General features: G+C 47.2%; 1 protein-coding gene across 1 annotated transcript in view; it reads left to right on the top strand.

Annotated features, from left to right (window-relative positions):
* Positions 1-2098, top strand: part of SCGN (secretagogin, EF-hand calcium binding protein) — a 51139-nt gene extending 49041 nt beyond the window's left edge. Inside the window, exon 11 of the mRNA XM_075540735.1 lies at positions 1970-2098. Within this exon, the coding sequence (XP_075396850.1) occupies positions 1970-2098 (129 nt within the window). The remainder of the gene's footprint in view (positions 1-1969) is intronic.
* The last annotated feature ends 20859 nt before the right edge of the window (positions 2099-22957 follow it).

Here is a 22957-nt window from a genome sequence, read left to right as displayed (position 1 = left end):
AGATGATAATGAGAAGAAATCTGGGACAAGACTGGCCTCAGATGTGGGATTTATTATCATTATTTCTCCTGGACAAGGAGAGATTAATGAGCTTGCTGATAGGCTCCCCATCCAATGTCTTAAACTACCGTGGCCTCTGCTTGTTCCCTTGGTGTCTTCAGACACCAACAGGCTCATGACATCAAAGCGAAGGCAGAAGAAATGTAATTTTGCACAGAGGCAGTGGTTCTGGGTAATTACGTATTCTGACTGAGACTTATCCTCAGTGGATTACAACATAGTGTTCCTAGCACCTTGAAACGCTAATCCACTCTCGAGCGGACAGAGAATCTTTGAGATGGATGGTCCAGCGTCTCATGGTTGTGATTATGACTCCAGGGTAGAAATTGAGGGAGGGCTAGCGGTAAAATGTTTCCATCAACTTTCCTCATGGCTTAGCACCATGGATGTGTTAAAAAAAAAAAAGCACGTGCTAAGCACGTGGCTTAGCATCATGGACATGCACTCCCTCACAAATCAGGAGGCTCCAACTCAAAGCAAACTCACTGCCGTTAACTCGATTCCAACTCACGGAAACAAGGCCAGAGTAGAACTGCCACTTTGGCTTTCCTAAGCTTTTAACATCATGACCCGGGCAGACAGCCTTTCTCCCGTGGAGTGGCTGGGGAGTACGAACTGCTGACCTCGGGGCTAGTAGCTCAGTGGTGCCAGGGCACCCACACATCTAGAGGCCAGAAGCCCCAAATCAAGCTGTTAGCGGGGCCAGGCTCTGTCTGAAGGCTCCAGGGGAACATCTTTCCTTGTGGCTTCCTAGCCTCTGGGGCATCCGGGCAATTCTTGGCTTCTGGATGCCTCGCTGCTGTCTCTGCCTCTGACTTCACGCGGCTGCTTTCCCTTGGGCCTGTCTCTTCTCTTTTTCTCAATAAGGCCACTGCTCATTGTATTGCATACGGCCCACCCTGTTCCATTATAACCTCGTGTTAAATGATACAACCTCTTTGCAGATCTTATTTCCCAGCATCGTCATATTCCCAGGGTCTGGGGCTTGGGACTTCAACACCTAGTTTTCAGGGGAGTGCAGTGTAACCCATCACACCAAGGCTCCTGAAATCAACCCCATGGGGGCAGCTGCAGCCTCGTTTGTCTGTCATAAGACTAGTCTGGTCGTTAAGGGGCTTGGGAATGCGATCAGTTTTCCTTTCTCTCTGCACACTGTCGTTTTAATGTACTCTCAGACAGCTTCATCCGGCACACCTTTCCTCCCCAAGTGCTGTGTGAAACAGGGGTGAGAAACTTTAATTGGAGTCAGAAGACTTGGGGTTAGAAGACCAACAACATTGCCCGCAATTGTCTGCTCTGGCAAAATGTTTAAGCACGTCCGTGCCTCCATCTCCTCATCGGTAAAGGAGGGGTGATCACTGACCTTGCCGGGTTATTGAGATCACTCTGGGGGGATGCACCTAGCTCAAACATGACTCCCTTTTGCAGGCTTGCTCACGTATGTCATCGGTTCTTCTTCCTCCCACAAATGAGCCTTTAGGAAAAGCAGCCCTCCTTCCCTGGTTCAACACCAGTGTGTCTTAGGGAGATTGTCATTTGCTAGAACTCCATTTGGAACCAGAGACACAGGAACCTTCTCTCATCCATGTAGCAAGACATCATCTCCTCTGCTTGGAGGGAAAAGGCTTTCATTGCCATTGCTACCAAGGCCGTCTTTCTGCAAGCACTGCGGGCAAGTGCGGTGGAAACAAGATGCTCCCTCGCCTGACGGGACGTGCTGAGACATTGATCTGTGGGTAGAAAGCTTATCGTTGGCGGCTCGTGGTGGGATGAGGACCTAGGCCCACTCTCCCCTGAACTGTCTCCTCATAGGGTTACTCAGAGGCTGGGCATTAAGCTCTCAGTAGGCGGGCATTACCAGGCATGCCGGCTTCCCCGTTGACATGTTTTTGCTTTGTTTTGTCTCCAGCCCAGCATCAGCGGGGTGGACCTTGATAAGTTCCGGCAGATCCTCTTGCGTCACTGCGATGTGAATAAGGATGGCAAGATTCAGAAGTCTGAGCTGGCTCTGTGTCTTGGCCTGAAAATCAACCCATAATTCCCAAGCGACATTGTCTTTTGCCTTCCCGTGCTCCTGCTGGTAGAATCGTCTCTTGGCTCGGCTACTGAGAACGTAGCAGGCACACTCACAATGTGGGGGTGGTACCCTTGGGCAAGGGAGGGACCCTGGGGATTTCCTGCCAAAGCCACAGGGTACTCCCACCTCACGGAAGGCCCCTCATGCAACGCCTCCTGTGTTATCCGTCTCTTTGTGGCCCCGAAACTTTCCTGTCTTCCCAGAGGCTCAGCTAAACTGAACTCGCTAACATGTTGGGTGTGCTCTGCTTGTTTTGCCCCAGTCCACAGGGAAGTCGCTGAATCCATCACCTTGCGCTCTCGCTGTGGGCTTTCTGCTGAGTCTTTCTTTCTTTGTTGGTTTGAAATGAACTTGCTGGTCACCGAAGACTCCAAGTCCATTTCCATTTTACTTTTCCTCCTCTTTTCCTTAAGCCACTCAAACCATGATTTAGGTTTGAGGGTTAAGAAATCTGAGGGCTTTTAAAAAAAAGAAACATACTATATATCTTTACACAGCTCAGCTTAATAAATGAAATCAACAACAATATCCTATTAAACCTGTTGTATAAGTGGGTTTCCACCCCACCCCTCACCCCTGCCCTCTCCCTGATCCCACCTTGGTATCTGTGGTTATTCTGTGACTTCTACACATAAGTTTTGATGTGGAAATAAACACGCGGCTGGACGCAAAGGTGTTCGACAGTTGTCTTTGTGCTGTGACCTTGGAGATGCCCCACATGATGATGTAAAGCACGAAATCTCTCACTGACGGAGTAAGAGGCAAGTGCAGGGCCTAATGGAACCTAAAATCCTACTGGGATCCAACTCACCACGCCTTCAGCAGCCTTGAATGCCTTCTCCAGGCCTAAGCACCTGGGGAGCTGGCATCAAAGCAGGAGGTGCCACAGGTTGCTTATAGTCGTTGGATGGAGGCTTCCAGAACACTCTGGGCCTGAAGTGCTCTGTGAGCGCTCATAGCCAGGCAGCACGGAACACAGGGAAAATCTGAGAACATGTTCTCAGGCTTGATGTTACTCTTCTAGCCATGGCCTTGGCATCTCCCACCCAATGACTGAGTGGGAGCATGCAAACAAGGTGTGGGAGAAAGACTCTTGCGGATTGGTCAGTTTTACCATTCTGCTGGGTATAAAAGAGTGAGGCATCTCGGAAATAGAAACAGGGAATCCTGTGGCCATTAAGAAAAGAGAGATTACCAGTGGAGCATGGGTGGGGGCCCTGCCTGAGGTGGTGGAGGCACCAGAGACTGCAGCACTGAGACCGTGAGACAGAGCAGAGGAGCCAAGCTCAGACCATGAAACAGAGCGGTGGGCTGAGTGAGGCTGCGTGCCTTCAGACAGAAGGTTGGTTTGCTAAATGAGTGGCCATCTAGCTCAGAAGTAACAAGGCCCACATAGAAGAATCCTGTGTGATCACAAGGTGTTGAAGGGATCAGGTATAAGGGATCTAAGAACAAAAAATCAGATCATTGTGAATGAGGGGGAGTGCAGATTGGGGACCCAAGACCCATCTGTAGGCAACTGGGCATCCCTGCACAGAATGGTGACAGGGAGGAAACCAGCCAGTCAGGGTGCAGTGTAGCAACGATGAAACATACAACTTTCCTCGAGTTCCTAAATACTTCCTTTCTCCCCAGCCCCATCATGATCCCAATTCTACCTTACAAATCTAGCTAGACCAGAGGATGTACACTGTCAAGATAGGAACTGGAAAAACAGGGAATCCAGGACAGATGATCCCTTCAGGACCAGTGCTAAGAGTGGCCATACCAGGAGGGTGGAGAGAAGATGGGGTAGAAATGGGGAACAAAGACCAACATATAACCCCTTCCCTGGGGGATGGACAGCAGAAAAGTGGGTGAAGGGAGACACCGGACAGTTTAAGATATGACAAAGTAATAATAATTTATAAATTATTAAGGGTTCATGAGCAATGGGGGAGCTGGGAGGGAGGGGAAAAATGAGGAGCTGATAGCAAGGGCTCAAGTAGAAAGCAAATGTTTTGAGAATGATGATGGCAACAAATGTAAAAATGTGTTTGACACACAATGGATGGATGTATGGATTGTGGTAAGAGTTGTATGAACCCCCAATAAAATGATTTAAAAATAAAACTAAGATAGAAGGTTGGTTGGCACAGCGGGATCCCCTTTGGGAATCGTCAGCACTAAAAGAACTTTCAATGTTTGCCTAAACAGGGCAGAGGCCAAAGGGCCATGAGGCTGAGAGGCTGAGGACCAGAGAGAGACATGCCTGGAAGCATGGCTGAGAGGGAGTGCTGCTGCAGACAAAAGAACTGCATCCTTAATGTTTTCTGATCCTGACTTGATGTTACCTGTTAACTTGCCCAGTAAATCCCTGTCCTTGTGAATATTATCTGTGAGTTCCATGTGGCCAATGGATCATTGAATCCAGCTGAGAAATAGAGGGTCATGGGAGGGATGGTGAGTGACAGAAGGTCATAAAGGTCAGAGGGCGGTGGCATGTCATAGGGATCATCTTTGGGCTGCTGTGGACTTAGATTCTCCTCCTCCCTTGTCTAGCCAGGGTAGGTCAGACACGGTCCCCATGCTATTTCCTCACCAGATAACCCGGACCTCAGCTTCCATCCCTCTTTCCCTTCCAAGACATTCTTCTGGCAAATCTGAACACAATCGAGCATCTTGCTTGTCTGTGTCCCTCAGCATAGAAATTAATTTTAAAAATCGAACCCATCGAAATGGTCAGATATTTGGTCCAATAGTAATAACAAGGATATTCATTTTTCGATAAAAGCAGGAGTTTGGAAACAACTTGTAAAGCTGGTGGGCTGACAGAGGTCCTCATCTAACTTTATGAGAGGTGAGGACAAGCGCCATCAACATCATCAGCCCAGGGCTGATTCCTACCCTGTTTCCCTGAAGATAAGACAGTGTCTTTTAAAAAAATTAATATAAGACAGTGTCTTATATTAATTTTTGCTCCCAAAGATGCACTAGGTCTTATTTTCAGGGGATGTCTTATTTTTCCATAAAGAAGACTACGGTACACATTTATTGCTGAACAAAAAAAAAAAAAGGAAATTTATTGCCTGTATATGGTATGGTAGTAGTTGCCATCACAAACCAGCATAACCAGGCAAACTGAATTCTACAGTATCAGGAATTTCTTGTTACTACCATTATTTCCATGTACAACAATCTATGGTACATTTACTCATTTATTCAATGACATTCATGTCATCATCTCTGGAACATCATGATAACAATCCAAACCCCTATTTTCAGGAAGGTCTTATTTTCAGGGGGATATATTATATTTCAGCGAGAGGCAAAATGGTAAGTAGGTCTTATTTTCGGGGATGTCTTACTTTTGGGGAAACAGGGTAGGAGGTCAGACATATCTCCACTTCTCACCTTTTACCAACTTGGAGGCCAGCTGCCCCTCCCACAGTATTTTCTCCTTCTCTGGTGGCTTCAATCATTCATTTCAACGGGATCAGGATCAACTTGGAAAGAACAGGAACAACTCGGAATAGAGTTCTTTGATCAGGACAGCTTCTCACCTGCTGCTGTTGGGCTCCCAGCCTCAGGTTGGGCTCATGGGCCTGTCCTCTCTCCTGCTGTGTTAGAAAGCTCTCTGGCTTCACCAATAAAATGCCCAGAGCCATCATACTTGATCAGAACATTTCCTACCCCAAAGAGCTCAGCTCCCTTCCTCTGTGTGGTGGCAAGACTAGTTCCATCAGCAAGTAGTGGGAGGCACCCTGTGGGAAACAGAAAGATTTTCCCCAAGTTGTCTTCCCCAAATATATGCCCCAAACTTAGCTTCTTGCTACACGTGGCAAATGAGGATACACTTGGAGGTCAACAAAAGTGGGTCAGGGGTTATTCCCTCTAAAGGTTATCAGCCATCTAGAGCAATCAGACTATATAGTCTGTCCCACCTGATACGGATAGTAGTAGGTTGTTTCCCTGAAGGAGAGCCCAGGGAGGTCAAGCCCACTCAAGGATGACCAAGGTCAGGCACCATCATGAACCTAGGGTCCGCCCTTCTTGTCACATGTATATCACTGGTCCCTCCCCTTCCTATTACACCCCTAGCTCATCCCCTTCCTGTTATGTTTAATGCCCCTTGTATATCCCCCTCCTATTGCTTGTATTGCCTATGTTACAATCCCTTCCTATGACATATGTCATTACCTGTAATTATGAGGCCTGTACACCCCAAAATATATATAAGCCTTGGTTAGCAATAAATCTCCCTTTCCTGCCTTCTCGTTTTCCATCTCCATGTGGACCACCGAGCGTGGCTGAGGTGAGCATGCAGCTATGAAATGTGTCTGACTTCTTTATTTTACTCTTTTGTATTTTTCTCCATGACTTTACTATAATCTTTATATATCTAAACCGTACAATTGCCCTCACTGAACCCGTGATTAGTTGTATGGGGCTGGCTACCCCCACAGCACCCCATTCTGCCAGCAAGTTTTTTGCCCAAAAGTACTTAGCTCTTTTTCTCCACGGGCCAACAAGCCCCCTGTAACCACCTTGTTCTACGGGTCAGGAAGCCCACTGAGGGCTCACCGCTGGTCTCCTGGCTCTGCCGCTGATGTTTCTCAGGACTCTGTCATACTTGCCACCGTTTCTCTCTGATGTGGCACTATGTCTCACTGTCTTCAATGTCACAACTGCTTTCAGTTTCCTGCATCTCAGAGGGTCTCAGCTCAGGGACCCTGGATCTAAAGGACACACTTACTTCTAGCTCTTCTTAATGGTAGTGAGGTCCCTGCTCAGCCTCTGGCATTGCCCTGTTTTAAACTTAATGAGATATCAAAACTGACAAGAGTTATTTGCATCTCCACAAGAGTTATTTGCATCTTATGTGTATAGTCCAACCACTGCAAGAGTTCCATCAACAGGTGATCCAATCCCTTTGGTGGGTCACAAGCACCCTATTTGCATAGCACCCTTTTGTAGGGGTTACAAGCCGCAGCCAGAAGTGAATTATAATAATTCACTGCATTGCACAACCAGTCTGTCCAAATGGTAAGAAAATGATTAATTCACTCTACACCTGTAATACAGAATCTCCTATATTATGCAGCGATGAAAATAATGTTTCCAGAGAAAAACATAAAATGAGCCAATTTACTTGATGACTTCTAAGGGTCTTATAATTCTAAAGTTTTTCACTTATTATGCTAACTGATCAATTAATCAATAAAATAGAATTTGATCACTGAAAATATTTTTTTCCAAAGCTTCTGATAGCTACTATTTCAAGTTTTGTAGCAGTTTGTTATTAATTAAAAACAAATGTTTCAGCCTTTCATATACTATATACTTAGCTCAGAAAATGCCCTCGTGGCAAAAAAAATTGTTTCTAGTGATTATTTATATATTTTTTGACCAACATGGGAGAAGGAAGAAAAAAAACAGGGTTTCTTAAAAAAAAAAACAGATAATGGGACAATTAGTATTGTACTCGCTGAAAAAATATGCAATGGTATTATATGATCACTTTAGAGTACACATAGGAAATTGCTAAAGCTGGCCTGGAGCAAATTAGGAAGCATAATTCATAGGATTGATCCTTCGATAAAGAACATTTCAGTAATTTAGAGATACCCCTTTCAATGAAAGAGATGGGCTTGTCATGTCTGTATTCCATGATGCCAAGTTCCAGAAAAAGTAAAACAACTCCCATCTCTCTGTGGAGACAGTGCTACCCAGTCGATTCTGATTCAAAGCAACCCGGAAGGATGCAGGAGAACTGTCTTTGTGAATTTCTGAGGCTGCAAATTTTTACGGGAGCAGAAAGCCTCGTTTTCCTTCCTTGGGGAGGCTGGTAGTTTTGAACGGCTGAACTTGCAGTCCAATGTGTAATCTAGTATGCCACCAGCACTCCTTCGGCAAAGATAGAGAATAGAAATGTGACAAAGTTGGGGGCACCTAGGGTGGAGATGGCCTCTCGGAAAGCGATAAAGCATTTTGCATTTCTCCTGATGCGAATTCTCCCATCTTCCATTTTGATCTCGTCATAACAATCTATTATATTGCTCTTGAAATGGAATTTGTGCTTAGCTAATTGGCTTTTCTAGAGCCTAATTATTTTTAAACATCTTATTGTCTATATGTGAGTACGATATATATATATTTATTTATTATTGCAGGCGAGTTAAGATCATCAGTTTTACATTATGGAATTAGTCTTTATCTCGAAATCTTTCTTTGATAACCGTGTTTATTAGTTTACTAGAGCGTGAAATGATTAAACCCATTTCTCTCACCCCAAATGACGTTAAGAGAACATCTCATCTAGTTTATATCCGCCAAGAAAAGAACCCATAACCTGTGGCTGGCCTGCCACCTAGTGGCCACCTGTTAGCAGGACAACCTCATGATGGTTAAAACATTATCGTTCACTTATTGTACTTTGTTACCTGGCATCGATGCAATCTCTTTGGTCCAACATGACTTGCCTGATGATAAGATTTCTTTCCTTGTGACACTGAGTTTCTTTTAGGGATGATGGAAACATTTAGGACCAGTTAAGGCGACGGGTGAACAACATAACGAACATAATTGATGTCATTGAAATTGTCCATCGGAGACTGGAAATTGCAAATGTAATTTATTTATTACACGTATGTGGACACATGTACACAAATGCACAACTGCATTAGTAAGGAAATAAAAACAGAACCCTCCTTAACACCACCTCCTTGCCACAATGATATCTATGTGACTTATGACAACAAATAAATTTGGAGCCTGGTGGCAATGCAGGCTAGGTGTCGGGTTGCGAGCCACAAGGCCTGCAGTTCAAACCCATGAGCAGCTTCAAGGGAGAAAGCGGAAGCGACCTGCTCCCTTATGGGGTCACACCCTCAGAAACCAGGTAATGGGCCACGGAGTCAGAATTGGCTCTATGACAGTGGTTTGGGGGACGACCTGTGATTGTGTTCTGGGCAGCATGCAGGGTTAAGCATTGGGCTGCTAACAGCCAGGTCAAGCTGCTCAACAGGAGAAAGATGGAGCTGTCTGCTTGGAAAGAGACTCTTAAGACCTTTAGGGTGGCGGAGAACCAGAGTGGACTCTGGCAGTGGGTGGAGATGGCCTTGAGGCATATAGGAGTTATTATGTGCAACCCAGAGGAAAGATGCATATCCATGCATTCAATAAATGCAATCTACTAGCACCCTCCTCGGCACCAACTGCTGCCCCCAAGGAGCTGACATTGAAGCCTATAAAGAGTTTCTCCTGTTTCCACCGATGGCGAGAATTTTATGTTTCCCACTGGACTCGCGGGCATATGTCAGGCAGAATGAGGGTTCAGAGGAGAAAGGGAACCATAGAAACCTTGCAGGGTGTATTTGTTTCCGCGGAGAAAGGATGAGAGGGGAGGAGGACGGAAGCAGCCATGTGGGCTGGAACCGGAGGAGGAGTTTGGGAATGTTTGCAAAGTGGGGAACTGAGCCTGGGGTCAGCTGTGTGTACATATTATAAGGCGGAAAAGATGAGGAATTAGAATTAGATAGTCCATCAGGCTTTATTAGCGAAGTCCTCCAAGTAGAAAGCTCATTGAAATATTTTAATAAAGCTTTGAATCTCCCTGAAAAGTTATTCGTTCTCTTTTTGGTGGTCAGTTTGGTATTTTCTCGACCAAATCACTGCGCATGGTGAGTCACGCAGCTGCTTAATTTGATGAACTCTCAGGATTCTCCAGAGAATCAGATCCAATAAATGAAATCTCTCTCTGTCTCCTCTGATTTCTGCATGTTTGTCTAGCTACCATTTTTCGTTAAAAAAAATCTTTTTATTAAGGGCTCATACAACTCTTATCACAATCCATACATACCTCAATTGGTAAAGAACATTTGTACATTCATTGCCCTCATCATTCTCAAAACATTTACTTTCCACTTAAGCCCCTGGCATCAGCTCATTTTCCCCCATCACTCCTCTCTCTCCCCTCCCTAATGAACCCTTGATAATTTATAAATTATTTTTTGTCATATCTTGCACTGTCAGACATCTCCCTTCACCCACTTTTCTGTGTTCATCCCGCAGGGAGGAGGTTATATGTAGATCCTTGTAACTGGTTCCCCTTTCCACCCCACCCTCCCTCCACCCTTCTGGCATCGCCACCCTCACCACTGGTCCTGAAGAGAACATCCACCCTGGATTCCCTGTGTTTCCAGTTCCTATCTGTACCAGTGCACATCCTCTGGTCTAGCCAGATTTGTAAGGTAGAATTGGGATCATGATAGTGGGGGGTGGAGGAAGCATCTAGGAATTAGAGGAAAGTTGTATGTTTCATCATTGCTACACTGCACCCTGCCTGGCTAGTCTCCTCCCCATGACCCTTCTGTAAGAGGATGTCCAGTGGCCTACAGATGGACTATTTTGGGTCTCCAGTGCGCAACCCCCTCATTCACAATGATATGATTTTTTGTTCTTTGATGCCTGATACCTGATCCCTTTGGCACCTTGTGGTCATGCAGGCTGTTGTGCGCCTTCCAAGTTAGTAACCATTTTCCTACGAGATTTCAGAAATGGACTGTGGGGATGACAGAAGCTGGCCAGCCCGTGGGACACTCCAGCGACAATCTTGAGGCAGAATGTCTTCCTCTTGGCAACGTTTCTCTTCTTAGAAAACCAGACCAAGCCAAATTCAGTGCCACTGTGGCCGTTCCACTTCCTGGCGACCAAAGCTTCAGATCTTTTCAGGAGCAGGCCACCCCATGGGCCCCCCTCAGATCAGCTAGTGAGGTTTGCACTCACCTTGAGATTTGCAGACCAACGGTTGCCTGAGAGAACCATCAGGGGGTGGTAAAACCAGAGCGATTCTACACCAGAACACAGAGCCCTCCCCCTCTCCTTCCCCACTGTCATTGTGGGGTTTCCAGTCAATTGTGGCTCAGAGTGGTCCTATATGACAGAGCGGTGGAACGACCCCATACGATTTCCTAGCGGAACTCTTCATGGAGGCAAACCACCATTTCTTTTCCCCTTGGGCTCCAAGGGTGGGTTCAAACCACCCACCTGCTCACTGCAGCCACGGGCTTCCCCTTCAGGGCGCCTTTCTGCTCTCCTGCTGTCTTGCTTTCTTTCTGTGTGCCTGTGCAGCATAGCTCTGCTCACCCATCTCCCACGGAGGTCAGGGGCTGTGGTGCTAGAGCTAAATGTACAACAGACTGAATCATCATATCCTCTTTATGTTTTTCAGAACATACAATGAAGCTCATGATAGGCGTCTAGTGTCTAATATCCTAAAGAAAGGGAGTTGTATAAGCACCCTTGTTGGATCAAGTTGTCTGAAAGATCATCACACAGTCAGGGCCTAAATCAGCTGGAGAGCTCCTTGTGCCTGTCTTGACTACTGCTAATTCTAAGACGGAAGGGACTTAACAATGTTGCAGGTCCCTTCCCTTGCCCCCCTCCCCCCAAAATAAGGAAAAAGAGTACTTGAGACTATGAAAACAAACAGATGGTTTTCATCTGTGTGTGTGTCGCTGAGAGTGTTTGTTGCAGGATGGAAAGGCATTGTAAATCACAACAATAGCTTGTAAGTTAGCAGAGCTGCCTGCACCGATATCATAAAAACATCTGCTAAGATGGAAGAGTAGGCGAATGTTTTCATTTTGTACTTACAACAAATATCAATGTTTCAAGTTGTGTGCTAACAACTGTTCCCCAAAAGATGTTTTTTCTAATGCTTCCGTGGGCTTATCGGAATGGCTGTATCTGGCAGCAGGGCAAATACAGGCCATCTGGACCAAACAAGTACAGTCAATGTTTTCGTTTTTAAAAGGTGCTAGGATTTCATGAAAGAAAACATATTCAGAAACTAACTAACCAATGAGACCAACAAGCAGAGAATTCCTGAACTTGGGATCAAGAGACATAGTCAAGGTTTTTGGGGTCACCACTCACCAGCTGGGTGCTGTGTACCATCAGTGCCCTCCCATATGATGTGGCAGAGCCTCATTTAATCTCGAAGGAATAATAATCATAATACTGGTGTCACATGATTGCTGTCCAGATTGTGTAAGTGTATGCATTTATTGGATACATTTAGGCGTGGGAAAAGCTTCCATAAGCTAAAGACCACACACAAACACCAGAGGGTTATAGTGGGCGGGGCTTTGAGTCCCTCCTCCCCTCATTCTGTCTTTGCTCCCGCAGCGCCAGACATGCTCCCCTTGCAGATTATTCAGCACCAACGCCTGGATGGTGCATGAAAACATTCGTGTTTGAAACAGAACGAAGTGTCTAGCCACCAGCCTCGGTAGCCAATGACAGAGAAGCAGCCCGGAGGGGGTCGTGAGCTCATTCTCCAAGGGTGCCTCATCTTTCCTCCCACAGTCTGATTTCATATTTTCCTGGGACTCACTGCTGACTCACGGTGCTCGATAGCACAGGGCAGAATGGCCCCTGTGGGATTCTGAGCATGCAACTCTTAATAGGAATCGATAACCCCATTTTCTCCCTGTGAAGCGACTGGTGGGTTTGAACTGCTAACCTTGTGATTAGCCACTAGGGCTCCTCCTTGGAGTCCGTACATCACTTTTTAACCCCCTAAAGTTTACGGCCTTCCCATTTGGAACACAAACTTTCTTGTGGGTGTGCCAGGCTTTGCTCAAGGCTGATTCTTATCTTGCTTTTAGGTTCCCAATGCAACAGTAAACTTCTGTACTGACTCCCTCAGCTCAGACACCCCGGGACAGATGAGAGAGGACGGGCAAGGGGAGTTTCTGCAGCTGCAGGGAAGGAAAACTTAAAATGTGGCTGAGGAAGCAAGAGAGCCCCTCCCTCACGCTGACCATGAATCCTGGCCCTAAATCCCACGATCCCCTCAGGACTCAATCGGCTTGCATTTAATCCATGGCGACTTTAAGCTGGGAGTTCTCAGGGCGCTCCAAATGGTTCCAGGGCTTGTCTGCCAAGAGACAGATAGGGGTTGGCCTTCATTCACCCAGAGGCACCTCTGAAGAAAGAGCTGGTGTTCTTATTTCTGAAAAACTCAGCCACTGAGAACTGTCCGAAGGGCTATTACAGACACACCTGTTAAAAATTGCTTGCAAACAACCACTCAAAGCGGGAAAGGCTGAAGGTTGTCTTGCCTTTAATGTTGAGCCCATGGCTGCAGCCACTGTGGCAATCTATTTCTTCAAAGATCTTCCTCTTTTTTTTTCCCCCCTGACCCTCTTCTTTTCAAAGCCTGAAGTCCTTCTCCAGTGCCCGGACCTTCCTGCTAACATGTCCTTGTGACAACTCATGCCCTTTCACCCTTTGGCCCCAAAAGGTATGTCCTCACTACTTATAAAACACACTTACCCTAGCACATCACCCAACCAGCCTAAAGGACTATCAGTCCAAAGTCTCCTGGGGCACAATTTCTCTTCATCTGTGAGGCGGTGAAATCTAGATGACAGGTTACCTGCATTCCAAGAGCAATGGAAAGGCAGGGAGAAATAAGCAAGTTTTGAAAGCCCGCAAACAATTTACATTAGACCTCAAGCCTTGAAAAGAACTCTCTGTTCTGAGACCACGTAGGCAATGGGCCTGTGCTCCTGTCTCCAGGCAATGGCTAGGCCCTCTGGATTCTGCATCGCAGCCCCTCTCTCTTGGCTTCACCACTGCCTTTCAGGACCACCGACGGCAGCTCAGCAACTTTGTCTTTGAGCTGCTCCACAAACCTAGTCCCACCCCAAGCCAGCCCTGTTCTTCTGCCCAGTGGATTCCGAAACCCAACTCCTCAGTTTTCGGCAACAGAACCAGCTCCATTCCCCTGGCCCTCAGGAATAGCAGCCCCACATTCCAGAATGAAATGATGTAGAACCAAAGAGGCCAAGACTCCACCCGCCTAAACCCAGCAGGTGGTTCCACCCTTTGAATCTATGGCTCTCCCCTCTGAGGTGAAGGCAGCTCTGTTTCCCATGTTCCTGTAGCTTCAGCTTCTGTTACCTGGTTCCTTGGTCTCTTGACAAGGCCAGCCCAGCACTGCCTGCTCAGGCAAGTGTCCAAAGGGCTTTACCGAGTCTACCAGCAAGTACCCAGAGGCTTCCCGCTGCACCAGTAAGCCTCAGCCGGAAGGCACTCAACGCACCTGCTTCGTGGACCAGCTGCTGTGCTGTCTCATGCCCTCTTGCAATGTCTCTGCCCTGCTTCTCCCTGTAGAGGCCGTGTCTGATGTTACAGCTCTTCTCCATTTCTCCCAAGTCCTCCCCAGCAGTGCCTTTGATGTTCATGCGTCCACCCAGTCTCTTCAGCACGATCTAGGCTTTGCTACGACATGGTCAAAGCGCTTCCTGTCTCTACTCATTACCCAACTCCAACAGCACTCACATTTCCGGTATCTGTGTTACCTGAGTCACATTCAGAGGGCCAACTAGAGGTAAGGTTTCCCTTTGCGTGCCTCCTGGTTCTAGGGGATTCCCAGCACAGGGACTCTGGGTCCAAGGGACCTGCTCCACTCCTGACTCTTCTTTCTCGGCAGTGGTCAGTCCCTGCCTCCTAAGATTCCTTGTTGAATCTCTTTTACATCTCAGAAAAATATTGACTCAAGATACAACCTAATCTGCCACCATGCCCGCCTCATGTACACCATAGAGATCAGGGCTGACAATAGGTAGGGTAATAAGCACAGAGCTCCCAATGAGGATGATTACATAATGTTGGGAATATCATGGCTTAGCCAAGTTGACACATTTTTTTGGGGGGTGGCCACTATTCAATCCATAACAGATGGTGTCAGGAGTTGGTAGATTTGAGGCTTATCTTGTTTCTACCATATGCCGGATTAAAAATCTTCCATTCCATGACATGATGTGCTAGTCTGGGTACTTTAGAGAAACAAATCCACAGAAACTCATGAATAAGAGAGTTTTATATAAGGGTTAAGTGCACATGAAGAAAACATCCCAACCCAGTGCTACCCAAGTCCACAAGTCCAACACTAACCCGTTAACCCATATATCCAACACCAAATCCACAAAGTCCTCCTCCATCTCACAAAACAGACACAATGATGCCGACTTCAGGAAGAAAGCTGAGTCAGTGAATGTGTAAGCATCTCAGCGCTGGCAGGAGTCTCCACACGGCTGCTCCAGCACCCAGGGCTGCATCAAGGTAGGTCCATGTGGCTTCTTTTTTGGGATGTATTGTAGGAAGTGGGCCTTGCCAGCTGAAGCAGGGAACTGGCTAAGGCAGCTGCACCCTGGTCTGACCATCACAAAGCAAGAGACCCGAGAACTCGAAAGATGAGGCTCACCGAGCCATATATCCCTCTCACTTCAATTAACCCCACATGTGTTTATGGGCCAGGTTGGCACAATCAACTAACTCACACGACCAGCCTTGAATGTGACACTTGAAGCCCTCAAATGTTGGCGTTGTCCTGCTGGTTTGCATTGCCTTCCGACTTGCATTTTCGCTGTAAAGAACGAAGCACCCCTCTCTCATCTATTAAATGTAACGCTGCGCCCCTTTCTGCCAGCAATCGGAGCAATAAGTCACTCCCCGAGTAATTTGCGTGCAGATGGTAGGGCAGTTGAGTGAAAGGCTGTTGTTGGCAGGGGGAGGGGAAGGGATGGTTTGTTAGGACATCCTGGCTTGGCCCACACTCTGTGTCCTTTTCCTACCTCGTTGCCATTGTGAGTCAGCGCTGATGACTACATGCGTAATTACAGTCATCTGCAGGCAAACGTGCCTATTGCTAATGAGATCGCTCTGCAGCGTGATGACGTGAGTGCCATTCTCAGCTGCTGTGTCAGGCCTGCAGCAGTTGCGTAAGTCCACATTATGCCGGGGGTGGAAATGGCAGCATTTTCTCCGTCAAAAAGATCTGTTGAAGAGGAGGCAGCCTGCACTTAGACCAAGCATGCTGTCACCAGGGGGCTGGCAGGCCTGGCTCACCGACGACCTTCAACAGATGGAGACCCGGACTATAAAGACCCGGGAGTCCAGAACAGACACACGAGCCAACCTTCAGAGCTGGCTATTTCATCTTCAGAGCGCTGCACGGATAAGCATTTTCTGGGCGTACCAAGCTCACGGCTGTGACTTGTGCTTGGGTAGCCCCTGCCCAAATCACGACTTTTTCAATTCCCTTCAATACTATCTGTTTGTTTGGTTTTTGTCTTCCCCGCTCCCCACAAAAATGAAATTGGATTCATCAGCAATTCATGCTAAAACAGCGGCTTCTCCAAATAGGCTGTATTACAATCTTAAGTAAGAGATACTTGGAATGGTCTTCCCATCACAGTGGATGACTCCTAGTCCCTTAAGGCCCGGGTAGTCTACTCAGGAGAGAGGTGTCCACTTGAGTCTTGAGTATTCAATATACTGTGTTGATCCTTCCTCTCCACTCCCCTCGCACCCCGCGGAGCTAGCTTCACCCAGGCAACTAAGAAGAACCTGCGTTCAGATCTCTCATCGCTGACACACTCAAATTCACAGAAATGTTCAACTCATCTCTAATGGCTCCGACTTCTATCGGTAGCAGATTCACCACCCAGTATAAGATCATTTTGAACCTGTGACATGCAAAGGTTTGCATGAGGTCTTCTCTGGGGCTGGTTCCAGCCGCCAGCGCCTCGAAGCCTGGTTGGTGCCAGGCCATCCTCAACAGCCCCCCCACACACCAAGACACTCTACCCCCCAGCATAGCCCAAAGCTCAGCCCTTCCAGGAGACGTTGCTTAGCAAAAGAGGACCGTGGCTGCTTCCACTTAGGAAGCGAGGCTGCTGGGTTGCTGGACAAGATTCAAAGGGGCTGGACCTAAATCCAGTTTAGACGAATCATCGATCCTGCCTCCTCAAATGTGGAATGGAGATGATATTAGTTGCCATGGGATTGGCTGCAACTCATGGGGACCTTACTCAAAACAGGAGGAAGCACTGCTTGGTCCTGCGCCATCCTCCCCATCGGTCCTGTGTTTGAACCCACTGCTGCAGCACTGTGTCAGTTTTCTCAGAGAAGCCAGGCCAGTCTCCCTCCAGCGCAGCCACAGCTCATCTGTCGGTAGAGGCCTGAGTTTTTCTATGATTGGAAGTTATGTCACCAGGACTTCCAATACCCATGGTGCACAGGTTTCAGCAGAGCTTTTAGATTAAAGAGACTAGCAAGAAAGACCTGGCAATCTATTTGCAAAAACACGCCTACCAAAGCCCTACAGATCACAGTGGTCAGACCTTGTTGTGCAGGGGATTGCCACGAATTTGGGGCAAACTCTACCCTCTGGCAACTAACAATGGAAACAACCCTCCTTGTTATTTTCAAAAAGAGGGTGGCGAGAGAGCACAAAGCGCAAAGCAGAGTGAGAGACTTTATAAAATCCAGGGTGCCTGGTTTCAGAAACAGGTAAGCACGCCGGGTTATTTGGCCTACCAATATTATTTTCCTTGAATTTGAGTTGCATTCGTTCTACAATTTGTCCCTTTAAAAAGAAAGAAAATGTCGACCCATTTTAAAGTTGTTTCTGCTTGTAGTGTTTTCTGCTTTCTCTTTGTTTTGTCCGGTCTGTCACTGAGTTTTTTTGTTTGTTTGCTATGTGTGATTTTTGTTTTGTCTCGTATGATTTTCTGTGTCTATGTGAAATCCAGGAGAGGAAGGTCTATGCCGACAGTAGCTGGATTGATAATTGCCTGGGGGCGTGCAGGAGAGGCTGGGTGTGGGGAGCTAACAACAGTGAGCACTAGAGGAAGCGGTTCTGAGGTGGATTGTGGAGATTACAGCACGACTCTTCTTCATAGGACTGAACGGTGACATTGTATGGCACAAAGCATATGCCAATAAACCCTGTTTTAAAAAATGAAAGTGTTCTTTTGAGGTATATATTGAACTGTTTACAGATGAATTTATATGATGCCTGGAACTGAGTATGCTTCCCAAAAACTCTGTGTAGAGGAACAGCAGAAACAAACCTGGGTGTGAGCTACCAGTGTTGAAGCTGGATCACAGAAGCATGGAGAGTTCATGATGCAATTTTCTTTGTAAAAGATTCATCATAATAAGTTACCTATAGAGCGAAAGACTTTTGGATAGCCCATCACAAGGTTGGCTATACAGCCCCCTTGAATAACAGAAATGTGGGTGAAGGGAGAAAACGGACAGCATAGGCTATGAAATAATAATAACAATATACAATTCATCTAGGAAAAAAGAGGAGCTGATACCAAGGGCTCAAGTAGAAAGAAAATGCTTTGGAAATGATGTTAGCAACGTATGTCCAAATATGTTCAATACAATCGATGTATGGAATGTTATAAGAGCTGTAAGAGCCCTCAATAAAATGATTACAAAAGAAAAAAAGAGTTTGCCACTCACTTCTAGTGGCCTATCTTCAAGAGAGAAAAATCCAGTATGTCCATTTTTAAAGGATATCTACTGCACTACTTTTTTACAATAAGCAAAACTGGAAAGAACGGACTTCAATGTAAGGAAATGGCTAAGTAAATTATGAGAGAGTCAACATGATCAATCTAATGGAGACATGAAGATAAAAAAAAGTATTTTTAAACTATGTCACGCAAGGAGCTCTGGTGATGGAGTGGTTACACATTGACTGCTATCTCCAACATCAGCAGTTAGAGACCACCTGTTGGCCCAAGGGATAAAGATGGGCTTTCTACTCCCATAAAAAACTACCGCCTGGGAAACCCACAGGGATAATTCTACCCCGTCCCAGGGGGTCACTGTGAGTCCGCACTGACTTATGGCAGTGAGTTTGGTTTCAGTTTTTACGTAATGAAAGAAGATGCTTATAACAAACTGAAAAATCAGACATAGACTTTATAAATAGGATGTTCCTGATTTTACATCACATTTATGTACAGAGAGTTACTGGGTAGTACAAGCAATTAAACACTCAACTACTACCCCTAAGGTTGGTGGTTCAAGTTCATCGAGATGCAACTCAAAAGAAAGAACCAGTGATCTAGTTCCACAGTGGCCCGGCCCGGGAAAACCCCATGGCACAGTCTGACACGGCCACACCCGGGTTTCACGAATTGGATTGAACTTGATGGCAAGTGGCTTTGTTTGACCTTTACGCTTGGGAAAAGACTCGAAAAAATTGCACCCAAGTGTTAGACGTGGGAACATCTGATAGGGTTTTCAGTTTAGTTTTTTCTGCCTTAGGCTCAAATTTTGTACAAAGAGGATTGTCGAAGTTGCTGTGGGTAGGAGCCTCGCGGAAGCCTCCTTCTCGTGAACCCAGGGATGGCAGAACACAGCCCTGCCCAGTCCTGCGCCCGCCTCGCAGCTGCTGCTGTCTGAGCCCATCGCTGCTGCTGCCCGGGGGTCAGTCCATGTCACTGAGGGCTTCCTCTTTTTCAAGGGACCCTCTGCTTTCTCCAGCGACTGGTCTCTCCTGATAGCATGTCCAAAGAATGTGAGACGAAGTCTCATCATCGCTGACTCTTTTTAATGTTCATTGTGATTCAGGTGAAAGTTTACAGAGCGATTCGTTTTCCACTCAGCAATTCATATGCGTTCTATACCATGGTATTGATTGCAATCCCTACAATGTAACAGCACGGATCCTAATTCCACCCTGTGTTCCCATTTCCACGCATCCTCATTTCCTACCTCATCCTGCCTTCTGAACTCAGCGTCTCGGTACATGCCCTTTTTGCCTCACAAGCGATTGCTCTGAGCTGTGTGGACCTTCCTGGGGTTGCTGGTCTCCTCATAGTCCTGCCTGGGGTTTGGCTAAAAATTGAAGCACCCGGATTAAGTTCAGTACAAGGCACAAAGGATGATTAATGGCCTTAAGGAGTTCCAAGTCTCGTCTTTCTTATGATTTGGGGGTTTGTTCCTTATTGTTCTTCCGATAAACTCTGGTCTTTCTATTGTGATCGCTTTCAGAGCAGAGGTTGGCAGCATGGCCGAGGTTCGCACCATCCATTTGCTCTCCGGACTGTTTCCGTGTCTGCTTGATTTGTTTCAGCCTCTTTGCTCTCGGCTTTCAACTCGTGTGCGCCTCCCAGTGGCCCCTTGAGGGGTTTGAGCCCTGATGACAGTGGGTTCTGTGCTTGGCTGCTAATCACAAGGTCAGCTGTTCAAAACCACCAGCCGCTGCAAGAACAAAGCGGTGGCTTTCTACTCCGGTAAAGAGTTACAGTCTCAGAAACCCACGGGGACCGTTCTACCCTGTCCTATGCAGTTGTTATGAGTTGGAATCTACTCGAGGACAGTGAGTTTGGATTTGGGTTCGGATCTTTCAGAAACAGATTGCCAGGCATTTCTTCCAAAGTGCCTATGGGTGGGTTTGAGCTGCCACCCCTCTGTGTCCTCCCAACACTACTCCGAAATAGCATCAGAGTAACAAAAATACATGCGAGAGCTCTCAAAGCACTCGCTTTAATAACAAGTGTCAGTGAGTCAGTCGCAGCAGCAAACAGTAGTACCTGAGTAATAATAGAGGGACTTTATTGTTAGAAGTGGTCCTCACGATGCCAGTGGAATAGAATGGAGACAGCATCCACAGAAAGCACTAGGAGAGGCGGGACGACTGAAGGGGGATGACTTCCTCATCCATACCCATACAAGACCCCAGTGTGGACGGCGCATGAGTGCATTCAAGACGGGGCCTGAGGAAGGTGAGCAGATGTGGGATCGGTCCATCCATAACCCGGAGCCACAGGCCAAGTCCCCACATCCGCATCCATGAGCCCTTGCAGAGGCTACTCATCTGATACCCCACCTGCTGCATCAGGTGCCTTTTCTTTTTTGTCAATAGACTTTGCCCCACTTGCTGCTTGTGGTCCAGGAATCGATTCTTCGGTTCTGGAGACCAGGAGCCCCTGGACACATCAACCCAGGTGGGATGGCAGGAGCCATGATGGTAAGAACAAGTGTCATGGAGCCAACTGCAGCTTTAGCAGACCTCATTCCCATGGGCCGCCCTGGTCAGTACTAAGAGTTCTGTGCACACGAGTGTATTCAACCAGCTTGCACTCAGCACCTCCTGTGAGCCAAGTGTCCCCATGCATTTTACAGATGGGGACACTGAGGCCCAGGAGTTCATCATAGTTGAGAAGGAGGCTGATTCTCACCAAGCATGCAGAGCCCACTCGCTCAGGGTGTTCAGTCAGGGCCCGCCACCCACACCCACTGGGTCCCCTGGAGCGAGATTCCAAGTCCACCCTGGGCCCCTGCCAGCCCCGGTGGCTCAGCATTGTGGGGCCACCGATGTGGAGCTACTGCAACAGAGTTCTCACCATCCTCCATTCTTGGCTGTCCTTCCTTCCAGACATAAGTCTGTTCTTCCAGCAGTTCATCACACTCTTGACTATTCTTCGCCAGCGTCAGAATTCAGATGCGGTGACTCATCTTTGGTTTCCTTCGTCGTGGTCCAGGCTGTCGGAAAACACCACCGCTTAGTTCAGGCACGCCTCGATCCTCCAAGAGTCTTCTTTGCTCTTAACCCTTCAACGAGGTTCTCTGCAGCAGGTTTACCCCGCGCCATACATCGTTTCGTTTCTCGATCGTGGCTTCCCTAAGCGCTGATTGTGGGTCCCCATCAAGTGAAATCCTTGATAATGCCAACCTTCTTTCTATTTGTCGTGGTTTTGTTGCTTGGTCGTAGAGAGAGGGGGCGTTCCCTATGAGTCAGCCTCACTGGTTGGCCACTGAGGTGAGTGAAGTTGTCTTTGGGCACAGTTTTATTTTGTTCTTACAGTGAGTTGAAATCCACGTTGAAGGCGGAAGCCTTTGATTTTCAACAGCAAGGGCTTCAAGTCCGCTTCACTTTTAGCAAACAAGGCTGTGTCCGCGTAGGTGTTAACAAGCCTTTCTCCGGCCCTTCTCGGGGTCCAACTTCTTGGATTATTTGCTCAGCCTACAGAACGAGTAAGTGTGGTGAAAAGATACCACCCCGACACACCCTTTCCTGATGCTAAACCATGCAACATCCCCGTATTCTGTTGGAAAGCTTCCACAGGAGCACAATGATGCATTCTGGAATCCCCATGCGTCTCATATTGAGAGTTTCATATGATCCGCACATTTGCGGGCCTTTTCAATCAAGAAAGCACAGATGCACATCTCAGAGTTTTGAGTTCACCCAGAGGTGCCTGGGAGGAAAGGCCTGGCAATCTGCTTCAGGGATCTCAGCCCTTCCCTGGACCCCAAAGGCCATACTCGATGAAGCCTCACAGGAGTTACATAGGCCTTTTTGGGGGATATATGAATAAGAGCAGATTTCTCCCTCACGGTTAGAAAAAGCATTGGGCTTTCATCGGTGCAGGAATTCTCAGGGCTTTTCACAGCGGCGTCTAGACCTGGAAAACTCCCTCTTTGAAGCAAAGCACGTTTGGAGGCAAGAACAAGGATGGAGGAATTCTCCCTCAGTGTCGGATTCTCAGGCTGTGACCTCGGAGGGAACTCAGGTATGGGTGCATTTTGAGCATCTGTGTGTCTGGATGCCTCTGTCTGTGTGGCCGGTGAAAACCTGACCGGTATGTTGGTTTCGGTTTTCATTCACGTGGATCAAGTTAAGGCCCCAGGCTATCACCACACCTGCTAAGGCCCCAGGCTGTCACCACACCTGTGTAAGTTTGAGAGGCAGACGGGCCTTTTCCTCTGCTGCTCATGAGCTGCTGTTTGGAACACACACTTCCCTAAGCCAAGTCAATGAAGAGACATGAGCAAGAAAGGAATGGTTTTCATTTGCATATAGATGTGCCCGAACATTTCTCCTTAGAGAAACAAACATTTCCGGGCCATCTGCTATCAGAGCACGAGGTGGGATTCCAGGATCCCCTCTCCTGCGCATGTGAGTTCAGGTTCATCCCCACAGGCAGGGCCACGGAAACTTGCCACTGCGCT

Source organism: Tenrec ecaudatus, chromosome 1 (assembly GCF_050624435.1).
Source record: "Tenrec ecaudatus isolate mTenEca1 chromosome 1, mTenEca1.hap1, whole genome shotgun sequence".
Lineage (NCBI taxonomy): Eukaryota > Metazoa > Chordata > Mammalia > Afrosoricida > Tenrecidae > Tenrec > Tenrec ecaudatus.
This window is presented reverse-complemented; position numbering and strand designations above follow the sequence as displayed.